The sequence below is a fragment of the Silurus meridionalis genome, chromosome 3 (assembly GCF_014805685.1).
Source record: "Silurus meridionalis isolate SWU-2019-XX chromosome 3, ASM1480568v1, whole genome shotgun sequence".
NCBI lineage: Eukaryota > Metazoa > Chordata > Actinopteri > Siluriformes > Siluridae > Silurus > Silurus meridionalis.
Genome location: NC_060886.1, coordinates 584,070 through 601,809, shown reverse-complemented (window position 1 = coordinate 601,809; position 17,740 = coordinate 584,070). Strand labels below are relative to the sequence as shown.

General features: G+C 41.1%; 1 protein-coding gene across 1 annotated transcript; it reads right to left on the bottom strand.

The window, feature by feature from the left end:
* Positions 1 to 2,317: 2,317 nt before the first annotated feature.
* On the bottom strand, positions 2,318 to 9,510 carry LOC124382993 (protein lifeguard 3-like). The gene is made up of 11 exons (XM_046845374.1): positions 9,227 to 9,510; positions 8,233 to 8,488; positions 7,264 to 7,328; positions 7,104 to 7,157; positions 6,959 to 7,009; positions 6,832 to 6,871; positions 6,639 to 6,676; positions 3,341 to 3,428; positions 3,121 to 3,216; positions 2,758 to 2,811; positions 2,318 to 2,570 (listed from the first exon to the last, which is right to left on the bottom strand). Exons 1-11 carry the CDS (start codon positions 9,229 to 9,231, stop codon positions 2,448 to 2,450), a joined length of 870 nt encoding a protein of 289 aa, XP_046701330.1. The 5' UTR covers positions 9,232 to 9,510; the 3' UTR covers positions 2,318 to 2,447.
* Between the last annotated feature and the right edge of the window lie 8,230 nt (positions 9,511 to 17,740).

Genomic DNA, 17,740 nt, shown 5'->3' with positions numbered 1-17,740 from the left:
CAGACCCTTAAACTGTATTCGTTGCAGTTCTCTGGTGCCGCAAGACATCCAGACATTCGCTGTGATAGTGAAATCTGGCCACAATGGCTCGTGGTAGTTCACCAGGTTTTGGTACGGGCTGTAGAGTGCGATGTGACCTGTCCAGAACCGGCTCCTTCTCCAGACTCAGTGCCTCCTTCAGCAGCACAGCAACATTCGCGGTAGTGGAGCTATCGGGTCCCTCAGGAACACCGATTATCCGGACATTATTGCGCCGCGATCTAGATTTCAGATCTTCACATTTGGTCTCCAGCTTATTGTCCTCAGCAGTAAGACGGTGTATGTCACTTTGCATTACAGCGATATCATCGGTGCAAACAGAAAGTGAGCGCTCCATTTCAACCACGGTGCCCTTTAGTTCCCGCACCGCAGCCTCATTTGCAGCTTTATCACTGGACAGCTGCGCCTTCACCGCCTGCAGCTCTGACTTTATTGTCAGCAAATCGTTTCCCAATGTACGTTCCAATGCACGTAGTTCGGTCTTAAATACCTAGATGATTTCGGACCTCAGAGAGGACAGCAGCTCTGACTTTAATGAGTCAGTATCAGCCTTAGAAGCTGCCTGTGAAACAATGGGCCCTTCACACGGGGTGAATCACGAGAAGGCGAGGCTGCAACTGTTGCACCAGGCCGCAGTTGCGACTGAGTTGTGCTACGGGTCTTAGAAGTTTTACCAGACATCATAATTACCTCTAGATTCAAATACACAAAAAAGAATGGTAAACCAAGGGATTGAGAGCAAAAATAAAAGCAAAAGCTCGAAATAATAACAATTACAACATTAATCCACCGGAGCCCCCTAACACCACGTCCTACTCCATCATAAGCTCGATAGCGCCCCCCCACTTGTTAGTGTTTTAAGTGAAAATATAATTATTGCAAATACATTTTTGTTCTCATCAGCTCAATTCTGACTTCTAACTTCTGGAGATTGATGATGATGTAAGGATGGTCAGATCTGTTCATGGTACCAGACCCCGAGAACTGCCATGCAACTTCATGAGGCCAGACCCCGAGAACTAACATGCAACAAAACAATAAACCTTTTAATCTGAGGAGAGGATCTCTTTGATCTAAGGAGAGAAAGCCATTTGTTCAACTGCCCAGTCACCCATCCTTGGGCCCCCCTTATTCCCTCCTGGGGAGATGGCCGGATAATTGAAAGGTGACTGAGAAGGTCCCGAAATTCAATTTACTTTACTTGCATCATGTAATAGTTACAATTTAGGAATGTATACATTTTGAAGGTCTCAGTGTGATTGGAAATATGATCTCAGTCCCACATCAGTAGAACAGACCCCAGGTTTGGGGAAATTCTGTCCTACTGACATAAGGGTTGCCCCGGAGAAGATCCTTACCAGGTGGTCTAGGTGACATTTGGTCTTTAGGTCACCTCCTGTCCCAAGAAAGTGTTTGCAAAGCTTTTATCACTTTGAATTTACAAGTGTTTACGATGGTTTGGGTATTTAAGGAAATTTGGTGAAACACTCAGAGAAGCATTCTGTAGTCAGAACTTCCCACACAGTCTCTGTGTGTCTCTATTGCCAGGTATAGATATTTTTTACCATTTCCTTAGTAAACTGTATTGCTAAATTATTTAGTTTTATGCTGATCATGTATGTAACCTTCTTCTATTATTTGTTTTAGATATGACATTTGTTTATTGATTATTGCCTGGCAAATAAATGTAAAATTCTTGATTAACTCTGAAATTTCCTGAAATCATTTATATCTAGTTGATTATGTAGTCTGGCGTTACCGCAAATCTGTGACCAGGATAGTACAAACTGAAGGCTTATGAACGGATGGAGCATAGAGCACAACATCTGAGACCTTCTGATTTCTGACTATTACTGACTTAGCAAGTTATAACTAAGGCCACCAATGCTTTATGCATGAGCAAGCATTGGTGGCCTACTTGAAGAATATTAGTTTACCGTTATATCCTCTGACTAAGGGACAGTTTGGCGAGTTTGTGTCCGTGAGCATGTGTAGCGGCTATCACTGACTTAGCAAGTTATAACCAAGTAACTAAATCAAAGAATATTAGTTTACCGTTATATCCTCTGACTAAAATTCAGATTGGCCAATGTGTCTCCGTGAGCAGGTATAGTTAGCCGAGCACAAGGTTCTAAGGTACTCCAGGACCATAATAAATGATTAATTGAAAAGACGGAATGCTTCGAATAATCTATCAAAATTAAAGAAGAAGTGCACCCAATAGGGTGATCAGCTTCAATTAAAGATATTCAAGTAAAATTTTTATTATAAATTGGAGTCAGATTAGAGGTTATTCGATTTGTTAGCAAAGCTCCACAAATAGATACATCTCATTTACATATTGATGTGTGTGTGTGTGTGTGTGTGTGTGTGTGTGTGTGTGTGTGTCTTCAGCTGTAGTCGATGTCCTACATTTCGAAACAGAAGGTCGGTGTGATTGTGTAGAGAGTCAGAGCTCCAAAGAAGTACTCCTCCGGTTTTAGCTCATAAATCCGTTTCTCCACCATCAGCCGAGTGTGGTATAGCAGGAACTACACACACACACACACACACACACACACACACACACACATTCTCATTGCTTTATATTTCCTCACAATTGTTTTAATAAGTACTGTTGCAAATGCAGTAAAAGTGCAGTAGTAATGGTGTAACACACACACACACACACACACACACACACACACACACACTGAGAGGGATTAAGGATGAACTCACCCGAGTGAAAAAGATGACCCCGATAGCAGTGTACAGCATGGACAGCGACTCAATCTAAACACAGGAACGAGGAAACACTGTTAGTGTGTGTTACAATGATTGTTATACCGTGTTTGTGTGTAACAGGCATTGTAATATGCATGCTTTGTGTGTGCGTCTCTCTCTCTCTCTCACACACACACACACACACACACACACACACACACACACACACACATAGAGAGCATGCATATTACAGTGGCTGTTACAGGGTTTTTGTGTTACATGGTGTATAATGTATTAAGGCAAAGAGTTACTGTGTGTGTGTGTGTGTGTGTGTGTGTGTATGTATGTGTGTGTGTTACGATGAGTGTTAGCACTTACATACTGAAGGTAGAGGACGATGGCTGAGATGATGCCTGTTATTAAAAGCACAATGTACAGAACACAGAACAAACCAGGACGGGAGGTGAAGTCCACCTAAACACACACACACACACACACACGGGACAAGAGGGACAGGTGGCCATTTTAAGGTGAGAAAACAGTTTCATTCGATAAGGAGAACAAAGGTGTGTTTTCAGAGCCCCTGTCTGATCTTTACCTTGGTCTGGAAACTGAACACTGTAATGGCCACACACACCACCACCATCATTACCATAAACAAGAACACGGTCTTCGTCTCAAAAAAACTAAAATCAAAGAAACAGGAGGGTGAGGTTTAATACACGTTACACTGCTCATTAACACCAGCATCAAATTCAGTTGTGTTTTACACACACACACACACACACACACACACACTTTAATGTAGTGAAAGTGAAGTGTAAGAGGACTGTAATAGTACAGTAAGAATACGGTGAGAGTGCTGTAAGAAAACTGTAATAGAACAGTAAGAGAAGAGAAAGAATATTGTAGGAGTGCTGTATACAGGAGGAAGACAGCAGGAGGATGGTATGAGTAAAGAAAGAGTACAGCATGAGATCAGTATGAGTGCAGAAAGAGTTCTGTATTTCTGTACTCATAATGTAGTCTTACTGTACACTTTCAGTACTCATACAGTACTCATACAGTACTCACAGTACTCCTATAGTACTCATACAGTACTCATACAGTACTCCTATAGTGCACATACAGTACTCATACAGTACTTATACAGTACACATACAGTACTCACAGTACTCCTATAGTACCAAACTTCACATATAAAAGTGTGAACACCACATTTATCTGATCAGCTGAGATGTGTTTGGTGTTTGATTTTTAATTCTTTTGTTTCAGCTGTGATTCAATTTATTTCAGTGTTATTTTTATAGAGTTTAACAATAAACACTTCCAAAAAGCAGCTTTACAGAAATCTTCTTCTTCTTCTTTCGGCTTCTCCTATTAGGGGTCTCCACAGCAGATCATCCGTCTCCACACCCCCCTGTCCTCTACATCTGCCTCTTTCACACCAACTACCTGCATGTCTTCCCTCACCACATCCATAAACCTCCTCCATGTTCCTCCTCTTTTCCTCCTTCCTGGTGTCTCCATCCTCAGCATTCTTCTACTGATATACCCCATGTTCCTCCTCTGCACATGTCCAAACCATCTCAATCTCACCTCCCTCACCTTGTCTCCAAAATGTCCTACATGCACTGTCCCTCTAATAAACTCATTTCTAATCCTGTCCATCGTCGTCACTCCCAATGAACATCTCAACATCTTCAGCTCTGCTACCTCCAGCTCCACCTCCTGTCTTTTACTCAATGCCACTGTCTCTAATCCATACAACATCTCAGGTCTCACCACAGTCCTATAAACTTTCCCTTTCACTCTCACAAATACTCTTCTATCACTAATCACTCCTGTCTTACTCCTACTGACTTTCATTCCCCTACTCTCTAGCGTGTACCTCCACCTCTCCAGGCTCTTCTCCACCTGCTCCCTACTCTCACCACAAATCACAAAATCATCCGCAAACATCATAGTCCATGGAGACTCCTGTCTGACCTCGTCCTTCAACCTGTCCATCACAACTGCAAACAGGAAAGGACTCAGAGCCAATCCTTGATGCAGTCCAACCTCCACCTTGAACCAGTCTGTCTTTTCAACTGCACACTTCACTGTCTGATTGTTTGGCCCCTGTCTGACCTCTTCCCTGAACCTCACACTACAGTCTTCGTCCTTCAGTTTCCACCATCTAATTCTTCTTTCAGTCCTTACTCTCCTCCTTTTCTTCTTCACCTCCAAAACACTCCTACAGACCACCATCTGATGCTGTCTAGCTACACTGTCTCCTGCCAACACCTTACAGTCGCCAATCTCCTTCAGGTTGCATCCTGGTGAACTTCTACTGATGCGCAATAGAAAGCATTCTGACCAGCTGTGTCACAGTCTGGTATGGGAGCTGCTCTGTTGCAGAGTGTAAGGCACTGCAGCGGGTGGTAAAAACTGCCCAGCGTATCACAGGGACTCCACTCCCAGCCATGGAGGACATCCAGAAGAAACGCTGTCTGCGTCGAGCTCGCAGCATTCTTAAGGACTCCTCTCATCCTGCCCATAGACTGTTTACTCTTCTGCCCTCCGGCAGGCATTACAGGTGCCTCCGGACCAGGACCAGCCGACTAAAGAACAGCTTTTTTCCTAGAGCTGTCTCTTTACTGAACTCAGACACTCACTGATACACTACTACATTTCCCCCACACCTCACACTCCATCACTTTGCTAATGGACTCTCTGAACAAAAACTTATGCTCACCGAGACACTGATCATTTCTCACCTCACACTTTGTTATTGCACGGACTGTTTACACAAACCTTTGCTCATTTGCACACTGCTCTTTTTTGTATTGCTGCTCACCATTGTATATATACCCGTTCTCTGTTTATAGTTATAGCAATATTATGTTCATCGTTCACATCCTTCTGTAAATCTCTGTGTATAGTAATAGGCATCTGTATATCATGTTCATAATACATATATATATATATATATATATTCATCTGTAATTATATTCATAGTACATATATATATATATTAATCTGTATATTATGTTTTTAGTACATATATATTCATCTGTATACTACATTTATAGTACATATACATCTTTAAATTACTGTTTATAGTCTATATTTTATTTTATTTAACTGTAAATTCATGTAAAAACTATATATCCTGCACTTGCTGTTATTGCACTCTGGTTAGACCCAAACTGCATTTCGTTGCCTTGTACTTGTACATGTGTAATGACAATAAAGATGAATCTAATCTAATCTAATCTAATCTAATCTCCTACATAGAACATAGTCCACCTGTGTGCACCTTCTTCCACTCTTATACGTAACCCTATGATCTTCCTTCTTCTTAAAATACATGTTCAACACAAATCTACCACCATCTGCCCTTCCACATTCCTCTCCTTATGACCATACCTACCCATCACCTTCTCATCACCTCTGTTCTCTTCACCTACATGCCCATTAAAGTCTGCCACAATCACCAATCTTTCATTCCTTCACCTTCTACCACTTCTCTAACTAACTCCAGAATTTTTCCTTCTCCTTCATCTCACAACCCACTTGTGGATCATAAGCACTGATGACATTTATCATCACCCCTTCAGCTTCACGATCATCACCCTATCAGAAACTCTCTTCACCTCCACTACACTCTTACTGTACTCTTCCTTCAGAATCCCCCCTACACCATTTCTCTTCCATCCACACCATGATAGAACAGTTTAAAAAGCAGCTTTACAGAAATAAAGATTATAAAATACACATTTATGTTAGTTTTTATAATTCAGACTCAGGTGAGAGGGCGTGGCCTAGAGTTTGAAGGTGGAGCTGTATAGTGTACTGATTTTTTTTCTGTGTGTGTGTGTGTGTGTGTGTGTGTGTGTGTGTGTGTGTCTAACCTCGATGTTGTTCCAGCCATAAAGGACATGGCGAGAGTCTGTGGGAGAGAGAAGTGATATTAACCGTCTACATTTCATCCTCTACACTCGTTTATCAGAGAAGACGAGAACAATGCAGAGAAATGTTTTGGCTGAAACGTTGTGACATTCTGACGCCCTTCAGGCTGAATACTGGTGTCATTTACACACTTACAAATATGAACAGGTAAATCAGGTTCACAGGAAATCGTCTCCTGTGATAGAAAGAAGAGTAGAAACAGTTACACTGAGTGTTTTAGTGCACACATTACTGAACACAGCAGATTACAGAATCTACTCACCTTATACCTTCAATGCAAGCCAAATTGCCAGAAATAAAGATAAAATCAATGCTGTGGAGTGAAACACCACCTTCATCATCATCATCGTCGTCATCATATTTTATTTTGTGTTTGTAATTAACATGGATAAATAACCAGAACTCACACAGACACCAAGTAAATCACAGGATTCTGGATGACGAAGAGACGCACCGGATCACTGTAGGACATAAACACACACATCATGTGTGTGTTTGTGTGTGTGTGTGTGTGTGTGTGTGTGTGTGTGTGTGTGTGTGTTTATTCTGTAAATGGATGACACTCACATGAACGTGAACACCGCTACGATTGAGGTTGTCACTAACAGCTGCAACGCCAGAATCAGATAAACCTGCAACACGACGAAAAACAGCATCTTATAGAATAATGTACACGCTGTGGACAAAAGTATTGGGACACCCAACTTTTCCAGACGTATGAGCTTCTTCTCCAAACTGTTCTCACAAAGTCTGAGGTACACAACTGTATGGGACGTCTTTTTTTTCTTCATTTGAACCAGGAGACCAAAACCTGTTCCAGCATGACAATGTTCCTGTGCACAAAGCAGCTTTATGAAGATCTGCTTCACATGGGTTGGAGTGGAAGATCTCCTGCTACAGAGCTCCAACTCTATTGAACACCTTTGGGATGAATGTAAACACTGACTGCACCCCAGGACTCTTTAAATGAGCACATATTTCCACAAAATCTAGTGGAACATCTTCCCAGAAGAGTGGAGGTTATTAATAGAACAGGAAATGGAGACTGTAACTAACTCTAAGAAAATAGTCAATAAGGTAATCCTTTAACTCCGCCCCCATACGGTATAGTCCTTTAACTCTGCCCACACTAGTTAGTGTGACGCACACATGGAAAAAGAAAGTCATGTCGCTAAAACGCTCTGAAATCGTACAAGGTTCTTAAGGAAAGTAAGGGATAATTAAGCACCTAGCTGGAACGGGAACAAGCTCTTACAGTGTTTCACTAAGAAAAGGTTTTTCATTAAGGAAAGGTAGATTTTGTGTTTCCCAAGGAAAGGCTGACGGCTGAACACAAAATAAAGGCTTTTTGAAAGATCAGTACGCTTCACCATTGTCTGGCTGGGGGTTTGCTACAGAGACTAAATGGAATGCTCCAAACATTTCACATAGCAATCGTATGGTCAGGTGTCCACATACTTTTGGCTCTATAGTGTATCTGAATACATTCTAAATTCTTATTAGAACATTTCCTCAGTACAAAATCACACGTCTCACCTTTGTGATGAACGCATGGCGAATAATTTTATTTTCCCACAGTGCACTGGGGTCAGAGCCCTCAATATCTCCTAAGGACGTGTAGGTGGGAAGTATAACAGTGGACGTTCCTGGGGGTGGAACTCCTGCTCCTGCTTCAGCTCCAGGCATCTCATGTGTGGTGTAGGTGTGAGGGGGGGGAGGAGAACTGCCCCCCTGAGGTTGGGACTCTTCATAAGACGGAGGGAGTTCAGACTTAAACATGATGATGATGATGCTATGAAATAGAAAACAGACTTTCAGAACCTTAATCTATCTATCTATCATCTATCTATCTATCTATCTATCTATCTATCTATCTATCTATCTATCTATCTATCTATCTATCTATCTATCTATCTATCTATCTATCTATCTATCTATCTATCAGTTGCCATGGCTACTAAAACAGTTTTAAACAGCTAATATGTTACAGCATGTGTCCTCATTCCAAACTCCAGCCTCTTCCTTATACATGTGCACTACTTAACACCCTGAATAGTGCACTTCATATCCAACATCAATGTGTTTCAAATTCAGCCTGTAATTCACTCACTAACTGCTTCAATTATTATTATTATTTTCATTCACACACAAATGTTACATGTTTTCATGAGTTTCTTGTAAAAGTTTTGCAAATTTTACTGAAAATCAAATGTTCAGATTTCATAAATCTATTAAATTGTGTAATATATTAGAAATAATTTTATTCTGTTAAGATTATAAAAAATAATATAATATATAAATAATTATAAGTAATAAATAAATAAAAAGTCTTAATTTTTCATCTGCGTTTGTGATTTTGCATAAACTCCGCCCTTCGCGAAACCCAACCTACTCGCGGTCTAAGCCCTCCCACTTTCATCCCGCTGCGCGCACGTTGGTCACTAGGCAACATGGACGCGCGCGCGCACACAGAGTGGAAGTTAGAAGAGTAAAATGTGATGAATGCAGGAAGAAGCTCTTCATTTATTACAGCATTTTGATGATTGATAAAAGCAGCAGCAGCACAGAGTCGAGAACTGCAGGACTTCCACTACAAGGATCCAGTGAGCAAACTGAAAGCTAATGCTCCCATGTTTTCCGATTGACCAATTTCACTACGAATTCCCCAAATAAAATGCGTTAAAGCTGATAAATATGTGCTTTGAGATGTTTGTTCTCTTCATTAGCAGAATGTTCACATGTTTAAGAGTCATTACAGCTGCATCAAAGAATGTTGGAGATGTTTGAAAGAGTTTTGTTGTGTGGGTAAAATGTGCGCACCTTCTCTTATCTCAAACAGCGCAGACTGAGAGCTGTGTAGTGATGATGCAGTCTAATAGCCTTTTTATCAATCACACAACCTGTGACGTCTTTAGTGGGCGGGGCTTAAGTGGAGACATAAACAGATCAACGTTGACGTCACTAACTCCTGCTATGAAGTTTTGTTCTTTTTTTCAAACAATGGCTGATAGAACAGATTTAATCAGACTGTAAAGTCTGATGTAAAGTCTCTCAGAGTCCAGAAGCGTAAATGTTTTTTGGACTGAGACCCGTACACTCGCTCCAGCTCCAGTTGAGTGGCCAGATATCTACACCTATCTGATAGAGAAACTAAGTCAAGTTCAGTTGAGGTAAATCTATGAATATTTCTGTACAGTGAATTGAACACCTGCATCTTTTTAAGAACAGCATCTTTACTTGTCCATTTAATAACAGATTTCACTGTTTTCCATCATCAGATCAGATGTTTGACACTGTGCTTTCAGAAACTTTAAACCTGTACGCTGTATCTCCATTACTGAGCCCCGATTCAGTTTGGTAAGCACCAGTAATAAATGATCTTCCAGCATGAGACGTTCACTTCTGCATACTGTCTTTTATATTTACATTCACCATCTGAAGATGACTGAAGTTACACCAGTGAGAAACAGAAATTGTGCAGCATCGTACTTGACTGTGAAAAATTAAAAGTGTGATGAAGCTCCTCTTTTAGTCTTTTATTCTCCTCTGAGTTGGTAAAAGTCAGTGTTGCAGGAGAAAATAATTAATTTGTTCTCCAGTTTCTGATTCGGTGCACATGGATGAGAAATCACATAACCAAACCATAAACCGTATCAACAAAAGAGTTTCTGTAACGGTGTCCGATATGAAGCGTGCGCTGCTAATGTGACTGCTTCTGATGATCGTTTCTGATGATTGAGTGATTCTACTCTTTGAGTTGGTAAAAGTCAGCATTGCATGAGAAATATATAAATATATATGAGAAAAATGTGATAATATTTAAATTCACTCAAACAAAGATGCAAATGACCTCAATTTATGTGTAAACGTATTGTTCTGTGTAAATCCGTTTACACGTGAGTTGTATCAACTTTAATATAATTTTTTTTAAACTTTTACATAATTTAGTCGAGTTAGTTAGTGTTGTTCATTCTTATTTAAATTCAAATGTTAACTTTCAAGCTTGGAAGCCCCAAAATAAACATATAACAATAAACATATTTGATACATCTAGCTATTTAATGTAAACTTGTTTGTAGGACATCCAACACATATTTATTAAAGATAATTAGTTAAAAGTGTTTTGTATTATTATTATTATTATTATTATTATTATTATTATTATTATTATCTATATTATTAGTAACCCAGCCATTAGGGTTGCACAAGCCAGTGCACTCTTAGTGCCGGTCCCAAGCCTGTGTAAATGTGGAGGGTTGTGTTAGGAAGGGCATCCAGCGTAAAACATGTGCCAAATCAAATATGCGGATCACAAATGAGAATTTCATAGCGGATCAGTCGAGGCCCGGGTTACCAACGACCGCCACAGGTATCGTTAACAACAGGGTACCGGTGGAAATTGGGCTACTGTTGTCTGAAGGAGGAGAAGGAGAGGAGGAAGACGTCTACAGAGACAGCAGGGAAAGGAGAAGTGGAGGAGAGTGGAGGTTCGGGTTGGTACTTTAAATGTTGGTACTATGACGGGTAAAGGGAGAGAGATAGCTGATATGATGGAGAGAAGAAAGGTAGATATGTTGTGTGTTCAGGAGACCAAGTGGAAAGAGAGTAAGGCCAGGAACATTGGAGGTGGGTTTAAACTGTTCTATCATGGTGTGGATGGAAAGAGAAATTGTGTAGGGGTGATTCTGAAGGAAGGGTACAGTAAGAGTGTAGTGGAGGTGAAGAGAGTTTCTGATAGAGTGAAGAACGTGAAGCTGGAAGTTGAAGGGGTGATGGTAAATGTCATCAGTGCTTATGCTCCATGGGTTGTGAGATGGATAAAGTGAGTTAGATAAAGTGAGTTAGATAAAGTGGTAAAAGGTGTACCTACTAATAAAAGATTGGTGATTGGGGCAGACTTTAATGGGCATGTAGGTGAAGGGAACAGAGGTGATGAGGAGGTGATGGTAGGTCTGGTCTTAAGGAGAGGAATGTGGAAGGGCAGATGGTGGTAGATTTTGCTAAAAGGATGGAAATGGCAGTGGTGAACACTTATTTTAAGAAAAAGGAGGATAATAGGGTGACGTATAAGAGTGGAGGAAAGTTCACACAGGTGGACTATGTTCTATGAAAGAGATGCAACCTGAAGGAGATTGGAGACTGTAAGGTGTTGGCGGGGGACAGTGTAGCTAGACAGCATCAGATGGTGGTCTGTAGGATGGTTTTAGAGGTGAAGAAGAAGAGGAGGAGAGTGAGGACTAAAAAGAACAATAAGATGGTGGAAACTAAAGGACGAAGACTGTAGTGTGAGGTTTAGGGAAGAAGTCAGACAGGAGCTCGGTGGTGATGAAGAGGTGCTGGTTGATTGGGCAACTACTGCAGAAGTGATATGGGAGACAGCAAGAAAGGTACTTGGTGTGACACCTGGAAATAGAAAGTTTCTTTAAGAATAAGGGAGATGTGCAGACCTGCAGTAACTACAGGGGAATTAAGTTGATCAGTCACACAATCAAGTTATGGGAAAGAGTAGTGGAAGCCAGGCTGAGAGAAGAGGTGACCATCTTTGAGCAACAGTATGGTTTTATGCAGCTGAAGAGCACCACAGAGCAATATTTGCTTTGAGAATGTTCATGGAGAAGTATAGATGTTTGTGGATTTAGAGAAAGCATACGACAGGGTGGAGAGAGGAGTTGTGATATTGTATGAGGAAGTCTGGTGTGGCAGAGAAGTATGTGACGGTGGTGCAGGACATGTATGAGGACAGCGTGACAGCAGTAAAGTGTGCAGAAGGAACGACAGACTGGTTCAAGGTGGAGGTTGGACTGCATCAAAGATCGGTTCTGAGCCCTTTCCTGTTTGCAGTGGTGATGGACAGGTTGACAGACGAGGTCAGACAGGAGTCTCCGTGGACTATGATGTTTGTGGATGATTGTTATTTGTGGTGAGAGTAGGGAGCAGGTTGAGAAGAGCCTAGAGAGGTGGAGGTACACGCTGGAGAGAAGGGGAATAAAGGTTATTCATTATTCCATCATGAAGAGATCAGGTTTCTGGTCCACAAGAACTCCACGGTTAGCATCATTCTTGGATGTCCCTGGCTAGCACGACACATACCGAGATTCTCCTGGAACCCGTGTGACATCCTAGAGTGGAGCCACCAGTGCAGGAACCATTGCCTGCACATCCTGTCCCAACCACGCCAGACCCAGATCTCTCTCGCGTCCTCACTAGTGGGAAGCCTGAACAATCAAATGGAAGTGGAGGTTCCTCCTGAGAACATTCAGTGACGTGTTTAGTAAACAGGCTGTGACTTGCCTACCCCCTTTACCATGCACAGGATTGCATCATTGACCTGGTTTCAGGTGCCAAACTGCCCAAGGGCACACAGTGAAAGAGGACTACATCCATTCATTATGCCATCTTCTTCCCTAGCGACCTCCAGCTTCTTCTGTTCTGTGGAGAAGAAGGGTGGAGGTCCCTGACCATGTATCAACTATGGCAACCCAAATTCACAAATCACTCCACTCCCGTACCCGCTCCCTCTGGTCCCAGCTGCCCTTAAGGATCTCCGTGGAGCACGGGTTTTCACCAAGTTGGACCTCTAAAGTGCCTACAACTTGGTGCACATCCACAAGGGTAATGAGTGGAAGTCATCACCCCCTCAGGGCATTACGAGTACAGGGTTATGCTGTATGGCCTGTCCATCTCTCCGCAGTGTTCCAGACGTTCAACAAGGGGTTCTGGCCGTTCCTCCACCGGTTCGTGATCATCTACATCGATGATATCCTCATCTCACTGCGGGCCTACCACCCACACTGGACCCACACCAGTTTGCCTATCGCCCGAACAGGTCAACAGAGGATGCAGTTTCCACAGCTCTTCATTCTGCTCTCACCCACCTGGATAAAAGCAACACCTACATTAAAATGCTTTTCATTGACTTTAGCTCTGCATTCAATACAGTCCTCCCCACTGTACTGATCACTAAGATCAATGACCTGGTTATCTGCACCTCCACTTGCCGATGGATTCTGGACTTTCTCACCAACAGACTTCAATCTGTCAGGTTGGGAAACCAGGTATCCTCAACCCCATTCTGAATCCGCAGGGCTGTGTTCTGAGCCCACTGCTCTACTCCCTGTTCACCCACGATTGTGCTCCTCTGTATAACTCCAACATCTTCATCAAGTATGCAGATGACACCACCATGGTTGGCCAGATCGACAACAACGACGAATCGGCCTACAGGAAAGAGATCCATAATCTGACAGCATGGTGTGCCAACAATAACCTGACCCTCAACGCCACAAAGACCAAAGAGCTCATTGTGGACTTTCGGAAATCCAACAGCAGGAGACATCTACCAGTCAACATCAATGGAACTAAGGTAGAGCGAGTCTCCAGCTTTAAGTTTCTGGGAGTTCACATCTCTGAGGATCTGTCCTGGCAACAGAACACTTCAGTTTTGGTTTAAATAGCACAACAACGCCTGTACTTCTTGAGAAGTCTCAAGAAATCTCATCTGTCCCCAAGGATTTTAACAAGTTTCTACCGCTGCATCATTGAGAGCATCCTGACCAACTCCATCACCGTATAGTACGGAGGCTCCACTGTGTGTGAACGTAAAGCCATGCAAAGGGTGGTCAAAACTGCCCAACGCATCACTGGCACCCAACTACCTGCCATTGAACACCTTCACCACAGCAGATGTCTGCGCAGAGCTCACAACATTATTAAGGACTCTTCACATCCCAGTCATAAACTGTTTAACCTCCTTCCATCAAGAAGGAGATACAGGAACTTACACACCAGAACCAGCAGGTTCAGGGACAGCTTTGTTCCATCCACCATCACACTACTGAACTCAACACTACACCGCTAATCACTACAAAACAAACATAAACAAAAGACTGTATATAACCTCTGTACAATACATGTACATATTATATAGTATATCTTTTTACTCCTCAGTACATCTGCAATATTTTATCTATATGTATCTTTATATCATTACTGTACATTCTGCCCAACATTTCGCATTCATTTATGTGTATATAATATATATATATATATATATATATATATATATATATATATATATATATATATATATATATATATATATATATATATATATATATTTATTTATTTATTTATTTATTTATATATATAGTAGACTGTTTATTCAGCTTGCTAACTCCTTGTAACCTTTCACTTCTGCACATTCCTCTTCAATGCCATAGCCTTAGAACCATTTCTGTAATTCTGTAATTCTTAATGATGTCCACACATCTCTGCACTGTAATAGCTTTTATATTTATTTACTGTATATTTTTTCATATATACCACTTGCTGTAAATATGCTACATGTGTATTTGCACTTTTGCACGACTGCTACATTTTGCACTTCTGGTAGATGCCAAACTGCATTTCGTTGCTGTGTACCTGTACAATTAAATGACAATAAAGATCGATCGATCGATCGATCGATCGATCGCTCGATCGCTCGATCTATCTATCTATCTATCTATCTATCTATCTATCTATCTATCTATCTATCTATCTATCTATCTCCTCCCGAGACCCTATGGAGCATCGTAGCCATGTCATTTAGGTCCTGGAATGATTACGCTAACACCACATCTACCTGAACCGGAAGAAATGTGAGTTCCATCGGTCCAAGGTTCAGTTCTTGGGGTACGACATTAGTCCATCAGTGGAACTGGTTTCACTGGTTCCGGGAATGTGTGCGCGTATAGGGGAACAGCATGCTTCTAGCGAAGTGGAGCCAGGAACCTGTAGAACGGACGGTGAATGGTGGGAAAACAGGGGTCTTATAAAGGGCCCTGTTTCCCACCATTCACCATCCGTTTTACAGGTTACTCCATAGATCATCACAGACTTCCTTATGCTCTGTGTACTTCCTGGTTCCTGGCTCCACTTCGCTAGAAGCATGCTGTTTCGTGTGTTAAGGCAAATAATGATATTTTTACTTCACTCCTGGTTTCTGGCACGTGGTCTATCCGTGACACTCATACTGACCACTGGATGTTCTACATGGACCTTATGGTAAAGACTCTCTGAGAATTTGAGAATTAGAATTGTTGCTCTTTACAAAGATTCAGGGTAACACAACCTAAAACTAAGTTACAGTAACGAGGTTTTCCAAGATGGGTTCTTCTCAGAATAATCCTCGCAAGGGTCCATCAAAGAAGTAAAGTTTTCGCACTGCTGCAGCGTTGCTTTAGAGGTTGCAAAAGCGTTCACTGTATGATGTTTGTTTTAGACAATTTTTGACAATAATGGCTGTATGTTGATATTTTCAGAGGACAGTTTATCTGTACTCCTACACAAGCTGCACTTTGATACTCTAAATATATTAGATTATATTAGATTATTGTGCATCTTTTCCAAAGTGGAGATTGGAAACTTTTCCAGATTTGGGACTATTTTTGGTTTTCTTGTACTGGTTGCTAGGATTGACAAACTTGACTTTTGTTTAAAAAAAAGGAAAAAAAAAAAAAAGTGGGATAATCTGTATGATGCTACTTAAAGTTTTAAATGTACAGTAAAATGGTAATTAATGCTTATTTTACATTGTTCAGGACGTCCCCATCAAAAAGAAACGTGACTGCATTCTGAAAGCCCTTACTGTCTACCTGTGAGACCCATCAAACCTTGTGAAGGAGCATATGGTAAGTCATTCACATTTTTAAAAAAAACTATTGTATGTTTCTCTGCAACCATCCCCTCCTCTTACCCCTGATCTGTTGATAATTCTCTTTTTGTACATTTTTAGGATGTTTAACATGACGTTGCAACCTCGATGCGCAACACCACCCTGGGAATCTACAGTGTCATCGTACATGAAGGAGCAGATGCTACAGACCCTTACTTTGCTTACCCACAAGATCTAAGATACACTTTTGAAATATTTCATAAGTTATTTATGGAGCTAGATGCAAACAAGCTATCCAGGTCCTGAAAAATTAACTCCTCTCATAAGGCAGGACATACTGTATGTTTTCTCCATAAAGTTGTGCTGTTTGCTGTAGCAGTACATTTGTTTTTTGTTTTTTTTTTGTTTCAAATGGGGAAATATTAGAAAATAACACTTATGATTTATTATTTGCATTGTATATTTTAAAGAAAGCATGCTTATATTTTTATTATTTTTTTGTAATAAGATTAATTATGCTTTTGTAAAATAAAGGCAGTTTTCATATTTTGTATAGTACACATTCTTGTAAAAAATTTTAAAAATATAAACTTAATTAACTTAATATATTAAAACTAAATTAAGAATGTTAAGTTGATTTAACTAAACAACATTACATCAACTTTATGTAATTAACTGAAGTTTAATGCAATTCAATTAAACTTTCAAAATTCAAATTTTTATTTGTATTGCGTTTTTAACATTGAACTTTGTCTCAAAGCAGCTTTAGAAACCGATAACGTGGTGATAAAAATTAATAATATGTTCTTTATAAGTGTAAGTTTGTCCCTGATGAACAAGCCGGTGGCAACTGTGGAAAGGAAAAACTCCCCGAGATGGCATAAGGAAGAAAACTTGAGAGGAACCAGACTTAAGAGGGAACCTCATCCTCATCTGGGTGCCACTGATTGTCCATTTACTTTCCCTTTCACTCTCACAGATACTCTTCTATCACAAATCACTCCTGTCACTCTTCTCCACCCACTCCACCCTGCCTGCACTCTTTTCTTCACTTCTCTAACACACTCTCCATTACTTTGCACTGTTGACCCCAGGTACCTGAACTCCTCCACCTTCTCCACCTCTTCTCCCTGCAACCGCACCTCTCCACTGCCCTCCCTCTCATTCACACACATGTACTCTGTCTTACTCCTACTGACTTTCATTCCCCTTCTCTCCAGCGTGTACCTCCACCTCTCTAGGCTCTTCTCCACCTGCTCTCTACTCAAACCACAAATCACAATATCATCCACAAACATCACAGTCCAGGGAGACTCCTGTCTGACCTCGTCTATCAACAGACCTGACTTCCTCATACAATACCACAACTCCTCTCTCCACCCTGTCGTA